At 38.4% G+C, this 23,405-nt stretch overlaps 1 protein-coding gene across 15 annotated transcripts in view; it reads right to left on the bottom strand.

Annotated features, from left to right (window-relative positions):
- L3MBTL4 (L3MBTL histone methyl-lysine binding protein 4) overlaps positions 1 to 23,405 on the bottom strand; it is a 492,268-nt gene that overhangs the window by 244,851 nt on the left and 224,012 nt on the right. For 13 of the 15 annotated variants that reach the window (XM_072828786.1, XM_072828800.1, XM_072828792.1 and 10 more), the window contains 2 exons: positions 4,217 to 4,302; positions 1,492 to 1,707 (listed from right to left, as the gene is read on the bottom strand). In XM_072828786.1, the coding sequence (XP_072684887.1) occupies positions 1,492 to 1,707; positions 4,217 to 4,302 (302 nt within the window). The remainder of the gene's footprint in view (positions 1 to 1,491; positions 1,708 to 4,216; positions 4,303 to 23,405) is intronic. The other 2 variants (XM_072828793.1, XM_072828798.1) reach the window with 2 other exon arrangements.

Here is a 23,405-nt window from a genome sequence, read left to right as displayed (position 1 = left end):
TACATGAAATATATCATTGGAAGGATCAACTAAATTCTCAGAGATTTAAATGGATCAATGTTGAGATAGTAAGTAAGAAATACACCAAATTCACTTTAGGAACTAGTTTTTCAAATATTTTAAGGTAATGTGTTAACCCAATATGATCACATAAATAAGCCGGTGAATACATTCAATGGGTAACACAGTATGTATATTATGAATCACAAGAAAATCTGTCAATTAAAATTCTAAGTAAGATTTGATGTACTATTAAGATTGAATTATTCCTACAAATGCAGTAATTTTATAATGAAAGTTAAATGAGAATTCAGAGAAAAAGACCTGAAACTGATTTTCAGTGACAAAATATTTCTGAAGTTTGGGGGTCCTGGGTGGCTCAGCTGGTTAAGCTTTCAACTGTTGGTCTCAGCTCAGGTCATGATCTCAGGGTTGTGGGATTGAGCCTCACGTGGAGCAGCTTGTCCCTTCCTTCTCTTGCACTCTCTCAAATAAGTAAGTAAAATCTTTTTAAAAATACTCCTGAATTTATAAAATAATTATGATATCCAAAAGTTATTCCCAGAGTAAGTGCTATAAGAGTAAGCAGTCAAGAGCCACAGATAAGTAAGAATTTGAGCAATATGCTTAAAATTCAATTTAAAATAAAACATTAAGAACAAGATAATGGGAGAAAATACCTACAATGTATTAGTACTGAATAGCGTTTGGCATAATTATTTTCATTTGTCAGAATAAAAGAAACAGCTAATTCTTGATAATCTACAGTGAAATACACATCTCTAAATTTTACTTAAATATATGTACTGATTATTCTTTAAGAGATGAAATAGAAATGGTTTTCAAGTAAAACACATAGCAAAAAAGATTTGTTTTAAATCAGAGCAAACTATATCAAACTTAAACGCATCTTGATAGTGCCTATTAAAAGTAGTTGACTTGAATTTTTTATGAGTATGAAATAAACTGTGAGTGGAAAATAATTTTCTTTTTCTTTTTCTTTTTTTTTGGAAAATAATTTTAAACTGTCATATGGTGTAGATTTACTGAATACCACAACTTTTAGCTTCCTCTAAAAAAATGAAAAGCTCCCATTTTAAGAAAATTTCAGTTTGAAGATGTGTGCATTTAAAAAATAGGTTTCACAATAAGGACAGTATAGAAATCTGTTCATAAAATATTAACTTCAAAATCTGCATTTTTGTTTCAGCTACATGACTGAAGTCCTTTTATTCCTTTTTCTTTGATCGAACAAAGAACAGTAGAAAACAAAGACTTACTTGTTCTTGTTAAGGTGTTTAATGACTATTTCCAAAAAAGCTGATAATAGCAATAAAAGGAAGCTTTGGGAAAAAAAAGAAAAAGGAAAAAACGTATAATGTCTAAACAGCAAATCCATAAAAGAGCATGTTAGAATCCCTCTCAGAATTAGTTGTATCTAATCGAGGATTGCCTATGCCAAGTAGGTGTCAGCTGGCAATCTCTACACACCGTTAGTGCAAGTTTTCTCCTCCCCCTGTGCCAAGAAACCAGAGCCTCGCTGGAGGGGCAGGCCTGCACCTGGACAGCAGCACCCTCCTCGAAGTACGGAGGTACCTTTACTCGCTGGTCATCCACATCTATGACCGTAGCCACGCGAATTAGCCTGGGGTTCCGTCTGTCCACCGCTTCGAGTCTCATGCTCGGCAGAAAACCATGGGGTGGCCGCTGAAACATCACAAGAACAAAAGTCTGCAAAACCCAGTGGCTCAGAAATGACACGCATGTTTTCTAAAGTGCAATTGTTCTGACTTTGCATTCAGACCTTGTATTAATATACGTGGAATTTAGGTTTAAGGGCACATAAGGTTTATTAAACATATTATTTTATCCAGTTTCATAAAACCTGTGAGAGGAGAAAGAATGTTCTGGTCATTTTCAAGATAGCTAAAAAAAGATTAAATCATGAATTCATTAATAATCACCAGACTCAGGAAAAGTTCTAATTTATTAACAGTTTATATATTTGTTTGGATTTTTTTCTGAAATTAACTTTATAGATTAAGAAACTGTTGACTATTCTTGCTGCCCAGTTTTGGAGTATAGGACCTAGAACACAAAATTATTTACTAAAAAATTTGAAAGGATAAGCATAATCCTTTATAAATCTAAATTTTAAAATAGATAAAAGCTGTATGACTATCACAGCTAAACTGTTTTAAAATCATACCATAATGTAATTTAAAGCCATAACCTGTGCTTTTGTTACTTATCTGTAATGTAAGCATGTTAAAAATTGTATTAATTTAAGCTTTCTTCCAAGTTTTTAAATGCTAGGAGCCAAGAGTCTATAATAATGGACACCCAGAAACACACACACACACACACACACACACACACACACACACACACCAAATGGGAAAAAATATACCAGAACTTACAAAATAATTGACACCAAGGAAATTTAAATACCAAAAATCAAAGTCAAAAGACAAGTCCAACAGTGTTCGTAGATTAGCAAAAAGTTTAACTTTGAAAGCTATTACACATAAAAGTATTCAACTGACTTTATTGAAAACAAAAGTGTACTGAATTCTCAAGTCTAGAAATGGTAATTGGAAAATAAAATCCTCATGATATGTGAGTAATACACAGTTAAATCTTTCTCCAATACCGGGCTTGTTTCTCTCCAGCTTTTGTGGAAGCATATTTTCTTCCAAAATGCATTATTACATTTAATAAATGGAGTACACTGACTATAATTAGGTCTCTGATGCTTGAAAATCTTTCTGCTCTCCCCAAGGTCACTGTTCAATAACAAAGGTACAGTTTCATATTGCAGATGCCAAAGATATATAGCTTGAGGTGAATCCATAATAATCCATCTAAGAGCCTGGAAGTTGCCTTTTTAACTAAATCATAATTTTATTTTCCTGTAATTTTCTTCTTGGAAAATTACAATGAGTTTTGACAGAAACAAAAAGAAAAAGATAATACAAGCAGCTGGTATTTTGCTTACTGAGTTTTTGCAATTCTTAAAGCCCTTTCAAGCACTCCAGGACTTCTAGCCTTCTTAATTCGATTACACTTATTTACCAAATCCTTATATAATCAATTTAAAAAAAATGAAATAGCATTTTGTTTCAAATCTCTTTTGATCCCTAGAAAACTTTCTATAAATGGAATCATATGTGGAAGCTCACTATATAAAATTCTGATTAAACATGAGTCAGGAAGCCCGGAACACACAAGTTGAAAGGAAACAATTTGAAAACCATTTTATTTATTTATTTATTTTTATAAATTTTTATTTATTTATGATAGTCTCACAGAGAGAGAGAGAGAGGCAGAGACACAGGCAGAGGGAGAAGCAGGCTCCATGCACCGGGAGCCCGACGTGGGATTCGATCCCGGGTCTCCAGGATCACGCCCTGGGCCAAAGGCAGGCGCCAAACCGCTGCGCCACCCAGGGATCCCTGAAAACCATTTTAGAACATAAATATCTCTAACTATACTATCAATGCACCATCTTTTACTAAATCATTTATGCTCAGTTCAACCTGGAATAAATGTGTAAGTACAAATTTGAACATAAAAATTGGTGTTCTAACAAATGCTAAAGGCAGTGTTTGCCTCAAGATGGATAAAACTGGAACACACACAGGCTACATGAGATTCACCTATTCTATTAGGGCGTCAAAGACATTCAAACAGACCCCAAGACTGCGAAAGCTCAAGAGTTCCCACGTGATGGACAAATACAAGCAGAAGTGAAGGATTCTACTATTATCTGAAGTTGATGCAGTGCCTTCAGCTGTGCTAGCATGGGCTACTGTGCTTTTCTTGCTTTCTTTCTTTCTTTAGATTTTATTTATTTATTCATGAGTGACACAGATTGAGAGAGAGGGAGAGACAAAGGCAGAGGGAGAAGCAGGCTCCATGCAAGAAGCCCGATGTGGGACTTGATCCCAGGACTCCAGGATCACCCCTAGGCCAAAGGCAGACGCTCAACCACTGAGCCACCCAGGTGTCCCTACTGTGCTTTCCAAGTAGGGAGACCATCATTACCTTTGTGTGGGGAGAGTCACCTCCTTTGTAGTTTTAAATGAAAACAAGGCAAATTGGTTAGGGAATAACACTTGACTTTGAAAAGAAAAAATCCGAATAATTTAAAACTGCCAATGAAGTCAACATGTGCATTGTTTAAAGTTGAGAGGGTATTCAGACACAAACGTACCATTTTAAAAACTTTGGCAGGAACAGCATTAGTTTGAGTAGCTTCCAGATATTCTGTCCAGGAAAAATTTTCTGGATCAGGATAACCTGAAAAATATACATACATATCAAAAGATTACTCATTGACCTTTTGATTCCCATGTACTGTAAGACACCCGACCCATTGTGAACTGAATGCTCACTATTTAATAGCCCCTATGGTAAGAATCTCACATACATTACCGAACTTTTTACTAACCTCTGAGAGGGCTATGTGATCCCCACTAAAGCAAAAGAGCACTCATTCACTGGTTCATTCATTCAAAAAACAAGGTTAAGTATGCTGGCCAAGGTAAAATAGTGCTCTGCACACTGGGCAGAGACAGGTTATACCCAGAAGTTTGAAAAAAAACAAAAAAAACCAATCACTGTCTGACCTCAGACCATGAACTGGTTAATCTTTATAACTCCTCCCATACATCTGCATCTATTAGGGTTTTATTCTCTTAATTACATCTCTGTAATTGCAATTTCCCAGGTTTGCCATTTACAATTGCAATTAAAATATACATATGGGTATAATATGGCATAAAGCACTCTATGTTTAAAAAATTTCTAATAGAGTTCCTTATTTCTCTTTATTTTTAAATTTTATTCCTAATTATATTACATTACCTATTATTGTGCTGTTTTCTTTTTCCTTCAAAGGAATAAGTACCTAGATTTATCCATCAGCTCTACTGTTTTCTTTTATCTCTTCTAATTATTTCATTTGCCACTTTTATTCTTATTACTTCTTTACTCCTATTTCCACTAGGTTTGTTTTTACTTTTCAAATTGAATTATAAAGAAAACTGATTTATTTTCATTTTTTAAATAATAGAAGCATTCAAGACTATGAACTGAATACAGCTTTAAACACCTGGAAAAACTTTCATGACATACTTATTTTTCTCATTTTTATTTTCTCAAAAATAATTATTCATTATTATTACAATCTGTAACTGTCACCTTCATTTAATCACTGGCCAAATATTTATTTCAGAGATATCTCAAATAGTTAATTTTTGTAGTTGTTTATAATATGAATAATAGTATCTAGTTTATCACATGACAGTTTCAGAATGTCACATGGTTTATACAATTCCTGTTTGGGGACTTTAGGAATTCTTATTGGCCTAATATACGAACAACAGTTAAATATTTTTTAAGTATATACATAACACATACATATATGTTTTAAGGTATAATCAGTTATGCATTAATTCAATGTAAAGAGCTGTATTATTTAAAAATCTGTTTATTTATTTAAGTAAAATTTTATTGAAGCAATATGCTAAAATCTCTAAAATGTTTTTTTTAAAAGATTTTATTTATTTATTCATGAGAGACACAGAGAGAGAGGCAGAGACATAGGCAGAGGAAGAAGCAGGCTCCATGAGGAAGCCCGATGCAGAACTCAATCCCGGGACCCCAGGATCACGCCCTTAGCCAAAGGCAGATGCTTAACTGCTGAGCCACCCAGGCATCCCTAAAACAGTTTTTCTGTACAGTTTTCTAGTCTCTCTGATAATTTTTTCTTGATTTTTAAGATAAATATGAAGAAAATACTAAAATTTTTTACTAAAATAAAAAAATACAGTTTTACTAAAATAGATTTACTAAGTATATTTTTTACCTTTTTTTTTACTAAAACGAAATATATTTAAAGAAAAATATACAAGTCAAGTAAGCAGCCTGAATATTATTCACAAAATTAGCATAGCCATGTAACCAGAACACAGAACACCCCCTCCCCATTGTGCTCCCTTCTAGCAACTGGCCCCTCTCTGCAAAGAGAAACTATCATCCTCTCAGATTAGCTCTGTTTTTTTAATTATTATTATTATTTTCTCTTTATTTTTTAATAATAAATTAATTTTTTATTGGTGTTCAATTTGCCAACATACAAAATAACACCCAGTGCTCATCCCGTCAAGTGCCCCCCTCAGTGCCCGTCACCTATTCACCCCCACCCCCCTCCCGCCTCCCCTTCCACCACCCCTAGTTCGTTTCCCAGAGTTAGGAGTCTTTATCTGTTTGTTCCATTTTTTCCTTTGTATAAATGGAATCATACAGCATGTGCTCATTTGCGGCGGACAGATTTTGCTCAGGACTTCGACTATGAGGTTCATGTAGATTGCTGTATGCATAACATTCATTTTCACTACTGTATAGATGTCCATTGGGTGAGGGTTTCTCCATTCTCTACCCATTCTATTGGTGATGGTCATTTGGGTAGTTTTGATTTGGGAGCTACTATGGAAAGTGCTGCTACAAACATTCTAGTACATTCTCTTTAGTGACCAGAAATAAACACTTCTTTTGGAATGCATCCAGGCGTAAAACTGCTGAATCAAGGGGCATTTTGCTTCATATTTTGATGTTACTCAGCACAGAGCAGCACATGTAATGTTCACTAGTAACTGCACTTTTTATTTAACATAGAAAAAAATGTCCCTTTGGACACCTTGACTGCACTTTGCATCAAATTCTTCTTTTTGGGCAGCCCCGGTGGCTCAGTGGTTTAGCACGGCCTTCAGCCCAAGGTGTGACCCTGGAGACCTAGGATCGAGTCCCACATCAGGTTCCCTGCATGGAGCCTGCTTCTCCCTCTGCCTGTGTCTCTGCCTCTCTCTGTGTGTCTCTCATGAATAAATAAATAAAATCTTTTTTAAAAATTCTTTTTACTAAAAATTAAATTATGTGTCATCCTGTTATTTTCTGTTTATGTTTTCTTGAGAAAATTTTCCCATCTTTTTTATTTTTAAATTATTTTGTTTCAGGTGTATCTATTTTTTTTCAGGTGTATCTATTTCAAACATCTTCTAAATGGATTTTGAAAACCATTCACGTTTACTTTCCTAACCGGTTTGCTTTATCTAACTTCTGTAAGCATGTTTTTAGCTGGATTTTTTTTTTAAAAGCTCTCTCAGAGTTTCCTTTGCTTTTGTCCTTGTCTACATGAGTTATGTTACATACCTTCTGTTTCAATAATTATTTCTGCATTTCATTTATTTTTGTAGGTCATGTTTTTAATAACTGTCCAAGTTCGTTCCTTGTATTTTGGATTTCCACATTTCTGCATAGGTTCTGAATATGCTCTCATCTTGCCCCTTCAGCACCAGGATCCCCTCTTGTCTGCTCTAGGTTCCTTACTAGGGACCCAAGCAGCAGATTCCCTGGAATGATAACTAAGGAAAGCAGCGTGTGGTGGGTTGAGGAATGAACATGCCGTGACCAAGACAGGAAGCAATTAGTGCTGCTCCAGGCCCTAAAGAAATTTGGCAAGCTGCTACAAAAGAAATAATCTTTTTTTGCTTTTCTAGGGATCAATAAGTGAAAAAAAAAGCCTGTGACTATTTTTTAGATGTTTCTGAAGCAATAACTGCATCTACAGCACTCTCTAGAAATGCATTATGTATGTACAAAAAAAGGAAAACATGTATTATGTACATGTTCCCTGTTCAATGAGCCCAAGAAGAGAAGAATGTCTCATTGCCTAGGGAGGCTTGCAAAAGCCACTTGGACCCCCTGTCCTCCTCCTGAAGTCTTGCTCTCCTTGGAGTTTGGGGAAGGTAGAGGTGAGGCAACAGCAGAAGGGGCAAGAGCCATTGCGATCACACAACTGTCTGACAATGAGACAGAAGCTTTTCTTTTCTTTCTTTTTTTTTTTTTTGTATTTTTTTATTGGAGTTAAATATGCCAACATATAGCATAACACACAGTGTTCATCCCGTCAAGTGCCCCCCTCAGTGCCCGTCACCCAGTCACCCCAACCTCCCACCCGCCTCCCTTTCCTCTACCCCTTGTTCGTTTCCCAGAGTTAGGTATCTCTCATGTTTTGTTACCCACACTGATATTTCCCACACATTTTCTCTCCTTTGCCCTTTATTCCCTTTCACTATTTTTTATATTCCCCAACTGAATGAGAACATATAATGTTTGTCCTTCTCTGACTGACTCATTTCACTCAGCATAATACCCTCCAGTTCCATCCACGTTGAAGCAAATGGTGGGTATTTGTCGTTTCTAATGGCTGAAGAATATTCCATTGTGTACATAAACCACATCTTCTTTATCCATTCATCTTTCGATGGACACCGAGGCTCCTTCCACAGTTTGGCTATCGTGGCCATTGCTGCTAGAAACATCGGGGTGCAGGTGTCCCGGCGTTTCATTGAATCTGCATCTTTGGGGTAAATCCCCAGCAGTGCAATTGCTGGGTCGTAGGGCAGGTCTATTTTTAACTCTTTGAGGAACCTCCACACAGTTTTCCAGAGTGGCTGCACCAGTTCACATTCCCACCAACAGTGCAAGAGGGTTCCCCTTTCTCCGCATCCTCTCCAACATTTGTGGTTTCCTGCCTTGTTAATTTGCCCCATTCTCACTGGTGTGAGGTGGTATCTCATAGTGGTTTTGATTTGTATTTCCCTGATGGCAAGTGATGCAGAGCATTTTCTCATGTGCTTGTTGTCCATGTCTATGTCTTCCTCTGTGAGATTTCTGTTCATGTCTTTTGCCCATTTCATGATTGGATTCTTTGTTTCTTTGGTGCTGAGTTTAATAAGTTCTTTATAGATCTTGGAAACTAGCCCTTTATCTGATACGTCATTTGCAAATATCTTCTCCCATTCTGTAGGTTGACTACATCCTTTGACTACATCCTTTGACTACATCCTTTGACTACATCCTTTGTTGACTGTATCCTTTGCTGTGCAAAAGCTTCTTATCTTGATGAAGTCCCAATAGTTCATTTTTGCTTTTGTTTCTTTTGCCTTCCTGGATGTATCTTGCAAGAAGTTACTGTGGCCGAGTTCAAAAAGGGTGTTGCCTGTGTTCTCCTCTAGGATTTTGATGGAATCTTGTCTCCCATTTAGATCTTTCATCCATTTCGAGTTTATCTTTGTGTATGGTGAAAGAGAGTGGTCTAGTTTCATTCTTCTGTATGTGGATGTCCAATTTTGCCAGCACCATTTATTGAAGAGACTGTCTTTCTTCCAATGGATAGTCTTTCCTCCTTTATCGAATATTACGTGACCATAAAGTTGAGGGTCCACTTCTGGATTCTCTATTCCATTGATCTATGTGTCTGTTTTTGTGCCAGTACCATACTGTCTGGATGACCACAGCTTTGTAGTACAACCTGGAATCTGGCATTGTAATGTCCCCAGCTATGGTTTTCTTTTTTAAAATTGCCCTGGCTATTCGGGGTCTTTTCTGATTCCACACAAATCTTAAAATACTATGTTCTAACTCTCCGAAGAAAGTCCATGGTATTTTGATAGGGATTGCATTAAACGTGTATATTGCTCTGGGTAACATTGACATTTTCACAATATTAATTCTGCCAATCCATGAGCATGGAATATTTTTCCATCCCTTTGTGTCTTCCTCAATTTTCTTCAGAAGTGTTCTATAGTTTTTAGGGTATAGATCCTTTACCTCTTTGGTTAGGTTTATTCCTAGGTATCTTATGCTTTTGGGTACAATTGTTAATGGGATTGACTCCTTAATTTCTCTTTCTTCAGTCTCATTGTTAGTGTATAGAAATGCCACTGACTTCTGGGCATTGATTTTGTATCCTGCCACGCTGCCAAATTGCTGTATGAGTTCTAGCAATCTTGGGGTGGAGGCTTTTGGGTTTTCTATGTAGAGTATCACGTCATCGGCGAAGAGGGAGAGTTTGACTTCTTCTTTGCCAATTTGAATGCCTTTAATGTCTTTTTGTTGTCTGATTGCTGAGGCTAGGACTTCTAGTACTATGTTGAATAGCAGTGGTGAGAGTGGACATCCCTGTCTGGTTCCTGATCTTAGGGGAAAGGCTCCCAGTGCTTCCCCATTGAGAATGATATTTGCTGTGGGCTTTTCGTAGATGGCTTTTAAGATGTTGAGGAATGTTCCCTCTATCCCTACACTCTGAAGAGTTTTGATCAGGAATGGATGCTGTATTTTGTCAAATGCTTTCTCTGCATCTAAGAGAGGATCCTATGGTTCTTGGTTTTTCTCTTGCTGATATGATGAATCACATTGATTGTTTTACGACTGTTGAACCAGCCTTGTGTCCCGGGAATAAATCCTAGTTGGTCATGGTGAATAATTGTCTTAATGTACTGTTGGATCCAATTGGCTAGTATCTTGTTGAGAATTTTTGCATCCATGTTCATCAGGGATATTGGTCTATAATTCTCCTTTTTGGTAGGGTCTTTGTCTGGTTTTGGAATTAAGGTGATGCTGGCCTCATAGAACGAATTTGGAAGTACTCCATCTCTTTCTATCTTTCCAAACAGCTTTAGGAGAATAGGTATGGTTTCTTCTTTAAACGTTTGATAGAATTCCCCTGGGAAGCCATCTGGCCCTGGACTCTTGTGTCTTGGGAGGTTTTTGATGACTGCTTCAATTTCCTCCCTGGTTATTGGCCTGTTCAGGTTTTCTATTTCTTCCTGTTCCAGTTTTGGTAGTTTGTGGTTTTCCAGAAATGCGTCCATTTCTTCTAGATTGCCTAATATATTGGCGTATAGCTGTTCCTAATATGTTTTTAAAATCGTTTGTATTTCCTTGGTGTTGGTAGTGAGCTCTCCTTTCTCATTCATGATTTTATTAATTTGAGTCTTCTCTCTCTTCTTTTTAATAAGGCGGGCTAATGGTTTATCTCTCTTATTAATTCTTTCAAAGAACCAACTCCTGGTTTTGTTGATCTGTTCCACAGTTCTTCTGGTCTCGATTTCGTTGAGTTCTCCTCGAATCTTTATTAACTCTCTTCTTCTGCTGGGTGTAGGATCTATTTGCTGTTTTTTCTCTAGCTCCTTTAGGTGTAATGTTAGCGTTTGTATTTGAGTTCTTTCCAGTTTTTGAATGGATGCTTGTATTGCGATGTATTTCCCCCTCAGGACTGCTTTTGCTGCATCCCAAAGATTTTGAACAGTTGTATCTTCATTCTCATTTGTTTCCATGAAACTTTTTAATTCTTCCTTAATTTCCTGGTTGAGACTTTCATCTTTTAGCAGGATGGTCCTTAACCTCCACGTGTTTGAAGTCCTTCCAAACTTTTTGTTGTGATTTAGTTCTAATTTCAAGGCATTATTCACTGAGTATATGAAGGGGACGATCCTAATCTTTTGGTATTGGTTCAGACCCGATTTGTGACCCAGTATGTGGTCTCTTCTGGAGAAAGTTCCATGTGCACTTGAGAAGAATGTGTATTCAGTTGAGTTTGGGTGTAAAGTTCTGTAGATATCTGTGAAGTCCATCTGGTCCAGTGTATCATTTAAAGCTCTCATTTCTTTGGAGATGTTGTGTTTAGAAGACCTATCGAGGGTAAAGAGCTACATTGAAGTCACCAAGTATAAGTGTATTATTATCTAATTATGTCTTAACTTTGGTTATTAATTGATTGATATATATGGCAGCTCCCACATTCGGGACATATATATTGAGGATTGTTAAGTCCTCTTGTTGGATAGATCCTTTAAGTATGATATAGTGTCCCTCTTCAACTCTCACTACAGTCTTCGGAGTAAATTTTAGTTTATCTGATATAAGGATGGCTACCCATGCTTTCTTTTGAGGACCATTTGAATGGTAAATGGTTCTCCAACCTTTTATTTTCAGGCTGTAGGTGTCCTTCTGTCTAAAATGAGTCTCTTGTAGACAGCAAATAGATGGGTCCTGCTTTTTTATCCAATCTGAAACCCTGCGCCTTTTGATGGGGTCATTAAGCCCGTTCACGTTCAGAGTTACTATTGAGAGGAGTTTAGTGTCATCATGATATCTATTCAGTCCTTGTTTTTGTGGAATGTTCCACTGGACTTCTTCTTAAAAGGGAGTTTTAAGAGTCCTCCTTAAAATTTCTTGCAGAGCTGGTTTGGAGGTCACATATTCTTTCTGTTCCTGCCTGTCTTGGAAGGTCTTTATCTCTCTTTCCATTCTGAATGAGAGCCTTCCTGGATAAAGTATTCTTGGTTGCATGTTCTTCTCATTTAGGACCCTGAATATATCCTGCCAGCCCTTTCTGGCCTGCCAGGTCTCTGTGGAGAGGTCTGCTGTTACCCTAATACTCCTCCCCATAAAAGTCAGGGATTTCTTGTCTCTTGCTGCTTTAAGGATCTTCTCTTTATCTTTGGAATTTGCAAGCTTAACTATTAAATGTCGAGGTGCTGAACGGTCTTTACTGATTTTAAGGGGGCATCTCTCTATCTCCTGGATCTGAATGCCTGTTTCCCTTCCCAGATTAGGAAAGTTTTCAGCTATGATTTGTTCAAATACATATTCTGGCCCTCTGTCCCTTTCGGCGCCCTCGGGAACCCCAATTAAACGTAGGTTTTTCTTCCTCAGTCTGTCATTTATTTCCCTTAATCTATCCTCATGGTCTTTTAATTGTCTGTCTCTTTTTTCCTCATTTTCCATTTCCCTCTTTGCCATCAACTTGTCTTCTATGTCACTCACTCGTTCTTCCACCTCGTTAACCCTCGTTGTCAGGACTTCTAGCTTGGATTGCAACTCATTCAATTGATTTTTGTTTTAATTTTTTTTAATTCATTTATGATAGTCAGAGAGAGAGAGATAGAGAGAGAGAGAGAGAGAGAGAGAGAGGCAGAGACATAGGCAGAGGGAGAAGCAGGCTCCATGCACCGGGAGCCCGATGTGGGATTCTATCCCGGGTCTCCAGGTTCGCGCCCTGGGCCAAAGGCAGGTGCCAAACCGCTGTACCACCCAGGGATCCCCTCAATTGATTTTAAATTTCTGCCTGATTAGATCTAAATTCTGCAGTCATGAAGTCTCTTGAGTCCTTTATGCTTTTTTCTAGAGCCACCAGTAGCTTTATAATTGTGCTTCTGAATTGGCTTTCTGACATTGAATTGTAATCCAGATTTTGTAGCTCTGTGGGAGAGAGGACTGTTTCTGATTCTTTCTTTTGAGGTGAGGTTTTCCTTCTAGTCATTTTGCTCAGTGCAGAGTGGCCAAAAACAAGTTGGATTGGGAAAAGGAGAAAAAGAGAGGAGAGAAAGAAGGAAAGAAAAGAGAAAAAGAAAAAAGGAAGAAAAAAGAAATAGTGAAACAAAAAGAAAGGGGGAAAAGGGGTGGGGGAAGCAAAGAGAAAAAAAAAACACAGGGGAGGATCTTCTGATTCTGTATACTTTAAGTCCCTTGACTTCCCTTGGAACTTGTCCGTCTAGCTGGTCTTTTGTGGGAGGCGCCTGTTGTGCTGATTTTCCGGTGTTAGCACTTGGGGGAGCTGCTGTGCCCCCTGCCTGGTGCAGGGATCAGTGGGGGTTTTTACCCCGTGAGGCCCCAGGAGGAACAGCCGCAGTGGCGGGGCCAGCTCTGCAGCCCTGGTGTCAGCTCCCGCAGTACCTCCGGAGCTCTCCTCTGCAGGGCCTGGAGGCTCCGGAGCGGTGCCGCTGATCTGCTCAGCTCGGGGCAGGAGCGTCCTTGCTGTCCTGGGCCCTCCCGGCCTCTGCCTGTCCCGGGGGGAGGCCGGATCCTGGGCTGTGTCCCGGCGCCCTGTGCTCCGGGGCCTGCGCTGTTGGATTCGCGCTCCCGCCCCGCAGCCCCCTCCGCGGAGCCGCCCCCGAGCCTCCCCCACCGAGCTGCTCCGGGTCCCGCCGTGCGCGCTGCAGCCCTTAGGGAGCTCGGCGCACTCTCCCGGGGCGCAGGTGTCTGTTAGTGTCCCAGGGAGCCCAAGGGCATCCCCGCCCTCCTGGGGTCCTGCTCCAACCCCCTGCGAGCCCCTTTCCCCCCGGGAAGGTTGGTGCAGCTCCTGCTGCTCCGGGACGGGGCTCTCCTGTCCTGGGGACACTCCCTCGGCCTCAGCCCGGCTCCTCGCGGGGCCCCTCCCCCTTGGAGGCCTTTGTTTCTTTATTTCTTTTTTCCCGTCTTCCTACCTTGATAGAAGCTCGAACTTTTCTCACTGTAGCATTCCAGGTGTTCTCTCTTTAATTCTCAGACCGAATTCATAGATTTTCAGGATAATTTGAAGGTTTTCTAGGTAATTTGGTGGAGACAGGTGATTTGGGGACCCTACTCTTCCTCCATCCTGCCCTCCTCCCTATTTGTCTGGTTTTGTGCCAGTACCACACTGTCTTGATGATCACAGCTTTGTAGTACAACCTGAAATCTGGCATTGTAATGCCCCCAGCTCTGGTTTTCTTTTTCAATATTCCCCTGGCTCTTTGGGGTCTTTTCTGATTCCACACAAGAGACAGAAGCTTTTCAAAAGTTTAAATTCCTTCTTGTTTCAAGAAATATATGAGACCACCCCATGGAACAATAGCCTTTAACCTCTTCCCTTGTCTCAAAGAAAGCAGCATCTAACTAGTTTCCCTTTATCAGTAGCCTTTCTACCGAGTACTCCATTTGCAGTAAGTCATTTATTCCTCACATATGCTATGGGGTGTGCCTTTCATCTTCACTTTGTAAGGTAGGCTCAGAGAACATGAGCAGCTTGCTCAGTCTTATGCAGTTAGTAAGTGGAAGAAATGGGATTTGAACAATTATGTCTGACTTCATTACCCACATAACCACTGCTTCCCCCTGGTACTATAAGCCAGAGCTCCAGAATCCAAGGGACCATCCATCCTCCAAGGCCTCAGGCCTGGGAGTGTGAGCTCCTCCTGGAGGCCATGGTGTGGTATGGCAAGTGTGAGAGCAGGAGCATGGCTGAAGGCAGGCCTGAAATGTATATGCATTTATTCACAACCCACCTCATCGCACATTATTGAAAGATTAACACTTCAGAGGTGGGAAAATGCTGAGGAAAGATGAGGTCCACACTGTGGCTGTGGGCCCATTTGGGTGACCAAACAAGGGAAATGTGTCGGATATTGGGATCAAGGAACTTACAAAGCAGGGCACCTGCCAGGCAGCCCCTGGAGTTCCCCCAAGGTGTTCTCTAGAGAAGACGACGACCCAGATGACAAATATCTTCAGTTAACATTAGCAAATAACTAGAAGACAACCAGATGACAGCCAGAGGAGGGAAGAGGTGTGGTTGGAGCAGAAGAGCTTGTGCCCTCAGTGAGGAGGGGCCTCTCTAAACTGCTGAGAACTGCTCTAGGAGAAGCAGTGAGACTATTCAGGTAAGATAAAATTTGCTATCAACAGAATATCAATGAGGGTGACAAAACATGAGAAACACCTAACTCTGGAAAATGAACAAGGGGTAGTGGAAGGGGAAGTGGGCAGGGGGTTGGGGTGACTGAGTGATGGGCAATGAGGGGGGTACTAGGCAGGGTGAGCACTGGGTGTTATGCTATATGTTGGCAAATTGAACTCCAATAAAAAATTTAAAAAAAAATTAAAAATTAAAAAATAAAGAAAAAATAAAAAACCAGAAGGCAACAGAGGAAGCCCTGTGTGGAAAAGCTGCTAAGCAGAGGTCAATCCCAGTGCTTTGAGTTTAAAACAATTGAGGGTCAAGAAGAAGTCCAGAAAGAGGATACACATATGGGGTAGGGCACAAAAACAGAGAAACTTAAGGTCAAGCCAAGTTTAGACATAAGTGGAAACATACCTCAATCATGTCATCCCAAGGGCTACTTACATCGCTTGAGGACATGCTCTGACCTCATCTCCCTTTCGTTCTGCTCCTGCTCCAACTAGGACATAGCCAACGTCTCCCTCCTCAGACCTTGCACTTGCTGTTCCTTTCCAGGGAAGTTTTTTCCCCAAGTACCCTCCCAACTGCCCACCTCACCTCCTTTAAGTTGTTACTCAAATGTCATATTTTCAGGAAGTCCTTCTCTGAATATTTTACATATTCGTTCTCTTGCTCTTTAAAAACGTAACTGCCTTGTGACAGAGATTTGTTCATTTCACTGCTATTCTCTCTGAGTCTAGAACAGTGCCTAGTATGTAGTCATCACTCAAAAAATACTTGGTAAATATTTGCCGAATAACTAAAATGTAATTCTTAAGAGATTAAGAATCTTAATTCTTAAGAGATTTTCATTTGATATCATGGTGGCGAAGAATGACAGATATGTGAGCCATAATTATATTGGTGTAGCCTCAAAATAATGCATGAAACACTGACATAAAATCTGCCTGCTGATGTTGGTGGTATTCAGAGGTGCCATTAGAACAAGCTGGTGCTCCTATACCAATACTGGCTAAGATTCTAAATAGGACTATAGATTAGACAGGACCAAGGGAAGGCCACCTGATTTCTGGCACCTGCACAAGGCAAATGCAATACTCCTCAATTGTTTGTTCCATATAAGAAGGACCCATTTAAATGTCCCGTTGACTACAGACAGACTCTTCTTATAACAATATCCTCCATTATTTTACCTCCAGGAACAATAGCCTTATTAGAAACATAATTTTGCCACTGGAACAGTCTAAAGAATTAGGGTCATGAATAAATAGCACAAGTCCACTTGATGGGATGAGCACTGGGTGTTATACTGTATTTTGGCAAATTGAATTTAAATTTAAAAAATAAAATAAAATAAATAGCACAAGCCCTTAAGTTCCTGGCATTCTGGTCTATGTAACCTGTCCCATGGAACCTAGAGAAGCATGACAACCATAATTATATCAGTGGCCAATCCAGAAACCAAAAATTATAGACATCCCAGGGCAAGCAGTTTTTAGGTAATAGACAACAGTCCTGTTTAATAACCAGCAATAAAAAAGGAGTCCTACTGAGAAGGTTCAGTCAGAAAAGAGAAACACACATGCTAGACAGATTTAAGAGAGCACTTCATTTAACTCTTCACTGTACTGATGAGAAAAGTGAGACCCAGCATCTTAAGTGACATGTCTAAGGCAAGACAGCTAATAACGAAGCCAAAGCTAGAGCCCTGGTCTCCTGACCTGCAATCTACAGAAACCAAGACTTGCAAAGAGTCACTCTTAGGTTTGGTGAGTGCTCTGTGGGCTGCATTTAGAGTCAAGAGGAAGCATTAATAGAGGAATGAGAGCCATACATCTAGCACTGGGGAAGCCCTCACAGGCTTTGGCCATCATTTTAAGAGAATGGATTGTCTAAGAATGCCCCTCAGACGCTACCTATTTATTTCTCTGTTTCAGATAGCCCTGACAAGGCAGTGAGATAACACAGCCAAAAGTCCAAGCCTCCCAATGGTAGAGACTACAGACAGTTCCCTGTGTGCTGCTACCCCACTTAGTAGGTGCTGCACACATGGAGCGGCTCTGTGTGAAAATGATCTTAACATCACGGAATCAGTAGTATCCAATGTTAGACAGTGGTCACTATTTAATCCAAGACAAAAGTAATATAAGACATGAGGACAGTTATCTCAATCACTGCTAAGCCTAATTCAGGTGAACTCAATTTTGTTTTCAAAATATATATTAAAACTGACTTCACAGTTATAACTGGTACCTTAGATGCCAAAAGTCTTGCACCCATATTCAGCTCATTACAATCAAAGTTAAAATAGCCTCTGTTAAAAGAACAGCCTCTGTTAATAGCCTCTGTTAGAAAAAATAAAAATAAAAAAAATAGCCTCTGTTAGACCCCCTAATATTTATAACAGTATGTCAGGTTTGTTTCTTGATCATCAGATCCTAAAGCACAGAGAACTTTCAGTCTATAGAATAAATGATCAGTACTTCAGGTACGTATCAAGGAGCTTATTTTGTAATTGATTGTTTTGCTCAAAGTATGGCTGAGCTGAAGTATATTAGGAATAGACTAAAGAAATGGAGTCTCTTCTCCATCTAGTAAAATCACTTTCAGGAAAAAAAATCAATCTGTACTACAGTGGATGAGCTCCCAGCAGAACTGCCTCCAAAGGACCATGGCTCCCATGGTGCCAAATTCAACCTAGTGTTTGGTAAATGACAGGCACTCAAGATAGAGTAATTGCCTCTATTTCTCTCTGTCCCTTTGTCTCTTTCTCTTTCTGTCTCTGCTCTCAATAGCTAACATTACAGAAAATATACTGGTTATTTTGCTTCTATTTTTCTCTCAGTTTCACAAACTACACAATATTCCACTAAGTGATATCCCATGACTAACAATCCTCACATGTTATATCCATATTGTTCTTTGTTAGATCCTTAGCTCTTAGCTGGATCTCATGCTTAGTAGGTACTTAATACCTGTTCAATTAATAAATAGTGTACATTTTCCTCTGAGCTCCTACATTCCTTATGCCAATAGAATCTATCCATAGGAAAAAGCAAAAATCCCATTTAAAATAGAGTAATCATGTGTGTGCCTTAAAAAGTTAATAGTTAATGTTGCAATTAATTACAAGACTTATTTATATTATGAATTTTGCTAATGTAATTTTAGCTTTGCAAAGAAATTATGAAGTAAAGGTAAGTAGTTATTCAATATCAAAACATAGTTTGTTAAAATATTTCTATGTGTTCCTCAGACATCTAGAATATTTGATAATATGTCCAGCAAATTGATGATTCTAGAGAATCTATAGAAATCAACTGCTGTTACCCCTATTAACTACATTTCATTACCTCTCAAAATATAAAATATTACAGTTTTATTTCTGGAAATAATCTTGCATTTAGCATACATTCACAACCAGTCTGAGTGCTAGACTTCCAGTTTGAAAATGTAGAAATGAGCATATAGACTTAACCCCATTTCCCCTTAAATGCCACCAAAATATCAATAAAGGCATTTTTAAATGAATACTTATCAACAGAGAAAATGCTGAATTAATTTTTATGCAACACATAATGGAATATTATGTACCCTTTATAAAGAGTCAGAACTATGCCAAATGAGTTGCAAAGATTTGCCATGAAACACAGCTGAGCAAGATAAAAAGACAATGGAAAAATATGTATATAATATAATCCCATTTTTGCACAAGCAATTTTTTAAAAGGATATGGGTTCACAAATATATGGCTGTATGAGTATGTATGTGTACATTATATGCAATCATATGGCAATAAAGAAAGTATTTATAGCAAAGGACTGCTAATAGTTCAACCATTTTCCTCTTCCTCTTGGGAAAATACATTTCCTGGGCTCCTATGCTGTTAAATGTAGCTATGCAAGTGAGTTCTAGCCCAAGGATGTGGGTAGAGTTGATATAATAAGCCACTTCCAAATTGGGCCCCTAAAGCCATCTCATGTGCAAGCATTAGTTCTTTTCCCATTTTCAGGTTTTGCCAAAAGTTTCCCAAGTATCTGGAGGAGCTCCAGTCCCAGAATAATTACATGGAGCAGAACTAACTATAATTGTACTATGAGAGGAACAAGAAACCAATTCTTAATGTGTTAAGGTACTGAAATTTTGGAGTCATTTGATATGCTAGTTAAGCTCATGGTAATTAATACACAGGGATTAGCACCAATTGCTATTTCCTTGAGAGGAGTAACTACCTTGTGTGGAAAGAGAAACACAACATTTTTAAAAACAGGATAAAAAAATATAGCTAATGTGAAAAAATACATAAAACTATACTAGTACAAGGATATAAAGCCACATTGAAAATAGGTGAAAAGCCAAAAGCAGATGAGAAATGTCAACAGAAATCCTTGGAAGTGTGAAAAGGAAATAAATGAATGAAAATTGATTTCACAGCACTGAGAAAGCTACAACAAATCTGTTAAAGGAGCAAGTTAATTTATGTTATAGAATTCTGGAAAGCTTCAGGAACTGGCGGCATCAGATACTTCTGAAAGCAGTCGTGTGGGGCTAACAGCAGATGATTGTTTTAAAGTCTGAATAGAAACTGTTAGACACACTAGGTCACCTACCTTGCCCATACAACTAGGCCACTATCCCTCTCATATTCAGGCTAGAGGCTTTTTTTTAGGATTTAGTCTCTAGACAGGTCGAAACAGACAAGGTATTCTAGACTTTGGGATCTTATACAGTGATAAAGCCTATTCATAGAACAACAGCCACTTGCAGTACCTGATTCTCAAATTTTGGGTAGCCCCTTTCCTCAGCCCTCAACAACTCCCACAACCCCCCATCCCCCCACACATACACCCCAGTCAGAAGCAGGAAGAGGAGCCTTTCCTTTGGGGCCTGGCACAAAAGTCCTAGTTATGACATTTTGGAGTATCCAACTAAAACACTCTGGTAAACATCTCAAAATCCCATAGGGATGCTCCATTAGGGCACCCAGAGATTTTACTCTGCTTTTCAGGACCTTATTCTTAAAAATGAAAGGACAACTAAGATTCACCAGAGATTTGAAGAACCCAATAAATATATATTAAAACAAACAAAAAGAACAAAAAAAGGAAATTTGAGAAAATTTAATAATAATACGGGGAACCGAAGACTTAAAACCAAAAAGTTTAAAAAGTAGATGAACCTCTAATTCATATCCTTAAAGAGATAAGAGAAGATTCATAAAATAAGAATGCTACTGGAAACTAAGGGAGAACTCCATTTCTGTGTAGGATGTAGAAAGCCACAGAAGACTGTTACTTTCTGACATTGAGAAAAAGTCAGATACTCTGAAAAATTAAAAATCTTCTGGAGCCCATCAAAGACCTGAATTTCCAAGGAAACAAAGTAATGGAAATCTAAGGAGGCACAAGTTCCTCTAGGGACAGCTGAGAAACTCAAATATTTAACCTGTGGCAGAGCACTATAGGAAAAGGTGACCCCACCAAAGTAAGTAAGAAGAAATCAGCTAACATTTAAATAAATTCTTAAAGGTCAAGTGGGAGCTAGTATATCAGTCTGGAATGGCTGGCCCCAGACATAAAAGGAGGGTTGTGTGGATGGAACTGGAGGGTATTATGCTGAGTGAAGTAAGTCAGTCGGAGAAGGACAAACATTATATGTTCTCATTCATTTGGGGAATGTAAATAATAGTGAAAGGGAATATAAGAGAAGGGAGAAGAAATGTGTGGGAAATATCAGAAAGGGAGACAGAACGTAAAGACTGCTAACTCTGGGAGACGAACTAGGGGTGGTAGAAGGGGAGGAGGGCAGGGGGTGGGAGTGAATGGGTGACGGGCACTGGGGGTTATTCTGTATGTTAGTAAATTGAACTCCAATAAAAAATAAATTAAAAAAAAAAAGGAGGGTTGTCATACTCACTCACAAGCTCCTTCCAACGGGCCTTACCAAATGCTTACAGAAAAGATTAAGAGTGAAACAGAAGTCTAGCAAGTGCTCCCTTTCAGAGCTCTGAAGACAAAGAGTTTAAGATGTAGCCAAACTAGCCAAACTGTTTGTAGACTTCCAAACAAAAATTATACCTGCCAAAAGACAATAATACAGCTTTGGTGAAATGAAGGAGGAAAAGATCTGTCGACTCATAATTCTATATCAGCAAAAATATCTTTAAAACATTAAAGCAAAATAAAGACTTTTTTCAGGCAAACAATTGCTTAGATAATGCATTTCCAACAAACCTGTCTAGAAGAAATTCTAAAGGAAGTTCCTTAGGGAGAAGGAACATGAAAGAGGAGATGCTACAACCTGATACCACCAAAACACATAGGATCATAAGAAATTACTACAAACAGTTATGTACCAACAAGTTGGACAAATTAGAAGACATGAGTAAATTCCTAAAAAATACAACTTATCAAGACTGAACCGTGAAAAAATAGAAAATCTGAACAGCCCAGTTACTAATAAGGAAAGTGAATCAGGAATCAAAACCCTGTGATGGTTTCACAGGTGAAATCTATCAAACATTTAAAGAATTAATACCAATCCATCTCAAACTTTTCCCAAAAAGTAGAAAGAGGAACACTTCCCAAATGCTCTTATGAGGCCAACATTACCCTGATACCAAAACCAAACCAGGATGCCTCAAGAAAAACACGACACATCAATATCTGTGACAAACACAGATGCAAAAATCCTCAATAAAAAAATCCTCAATAAAATATCAGCAAACTGAATTCCACAATATAGTAATAGAATCATACATGGTGACCAAGTAGGATTTATTCCAGGGATGCAAAGATAGTTCAATGTCCACAATTAACCATTATGATATACCACATTAACAAAACAAAGGATAAAAATCATGTGATCATCTCCATAGATGCAGAAAAAGCATTTGATAAAATTCAACATTCATTTATGATAAAAACTCTCAACAGGGTGGGTATAGAGGAACATACTTCAACACAATAAAGTCCATATACACCATGACCCAGCAAACATCACACTCAAAAGGTGAAAAACTAAAATCCTTTCCTCTAAGACCGGGAGTAAGACAAGGATGTCCACTCTTGTCACTTTTATTCAACATAATATTAGAAGTCCTAGTCAAAGCAATTAGGCAAGATAAAGAAATAAAAGGCATGCAAATCAGGAAGAAAGAAGTAAAAAAAAAAAAAAAGAAAGAAGTAAAACTGTCACTATTTGCAGAAAACATGATATTTTATATATAGAAAATCTTAAGACTACAAAAAAACCTGTTAGAACAAATCAACAAATTTGGTAAAGTTGCAGGATACAAAATTAATACATGGAAATCTATTGTAACTCCACACACTAATAATGAACTACTAGAAAAAGAAATTCAGAAAGCAATTCCATTTACAATTGTATCAAAAAGAATAAAATACCTAAGAATAAGTCTAAAAGGTGAAAGACCTGTACTCTGAAAACTACAAGACATTCATAAAAGAAATTAAAGAAGATACAAATAAATGGAAAGATATTCTGTGCTTATGGACAGGATGAATTAATATTGTTAAAATGTCCACACTATGAAAAAACAATCTACAAATTTAATGCAATCCCTAAAAATTCCAAAGGCATTTTTCACAGAAATAAAACAGTCCTAAAACTTGTTGGGAACCATAAAAGATCCTAAATAAAGCAATCTTGGGAGAGAACAACAGAGTAGGTCATCACAATTCCTGATTTCAAACTACATTATAAAACTACTGGAATCAAAACAGTACGGTATTGGCATTAAAACACAGGGATCAATGGAGAATAGAGCCCAGAAATAAACCCATGCATATATGGTCAATTAATTTACAACAAAGGAAGCAAGAATATACAACAGGGAAAGGACAGTCTCTGCAATAAATGGTGTTGGGAAAGCTGGGCAGCCACAAGTGAAAGAATGAAACTAGACCACTATTTTACAGCATACACAAAAACTAACTCAAAATGAATTAAAGACTTGAACAGAAGACTTGAAACATAAAATTCCTAGAGGAAGATGTAGGCAGTAATCTCCTTGACCTTGGTCCTCACAATGAATTTTTGGATTTGACACCAA

The sequence above is a fragment of the Canis lupus genome, chromosome 6 (genome assembly GCF_048164855.1).
Source record: "Canis lupus baileyi chromosome 6, mCanLup2.hap1, whole genome shotgun sequence".
In the NCBI taxonomy this organism is placed as follows: Eukaryota; Metazoa; Chordata; class Mammalia; order Carnivora; family Canidae; genus Canis; species Canis lupus.
Note: the sequence above shows the minus strand (reverse complement) of the source record. Positions and strands in the feature narration are given on the sequence as shown.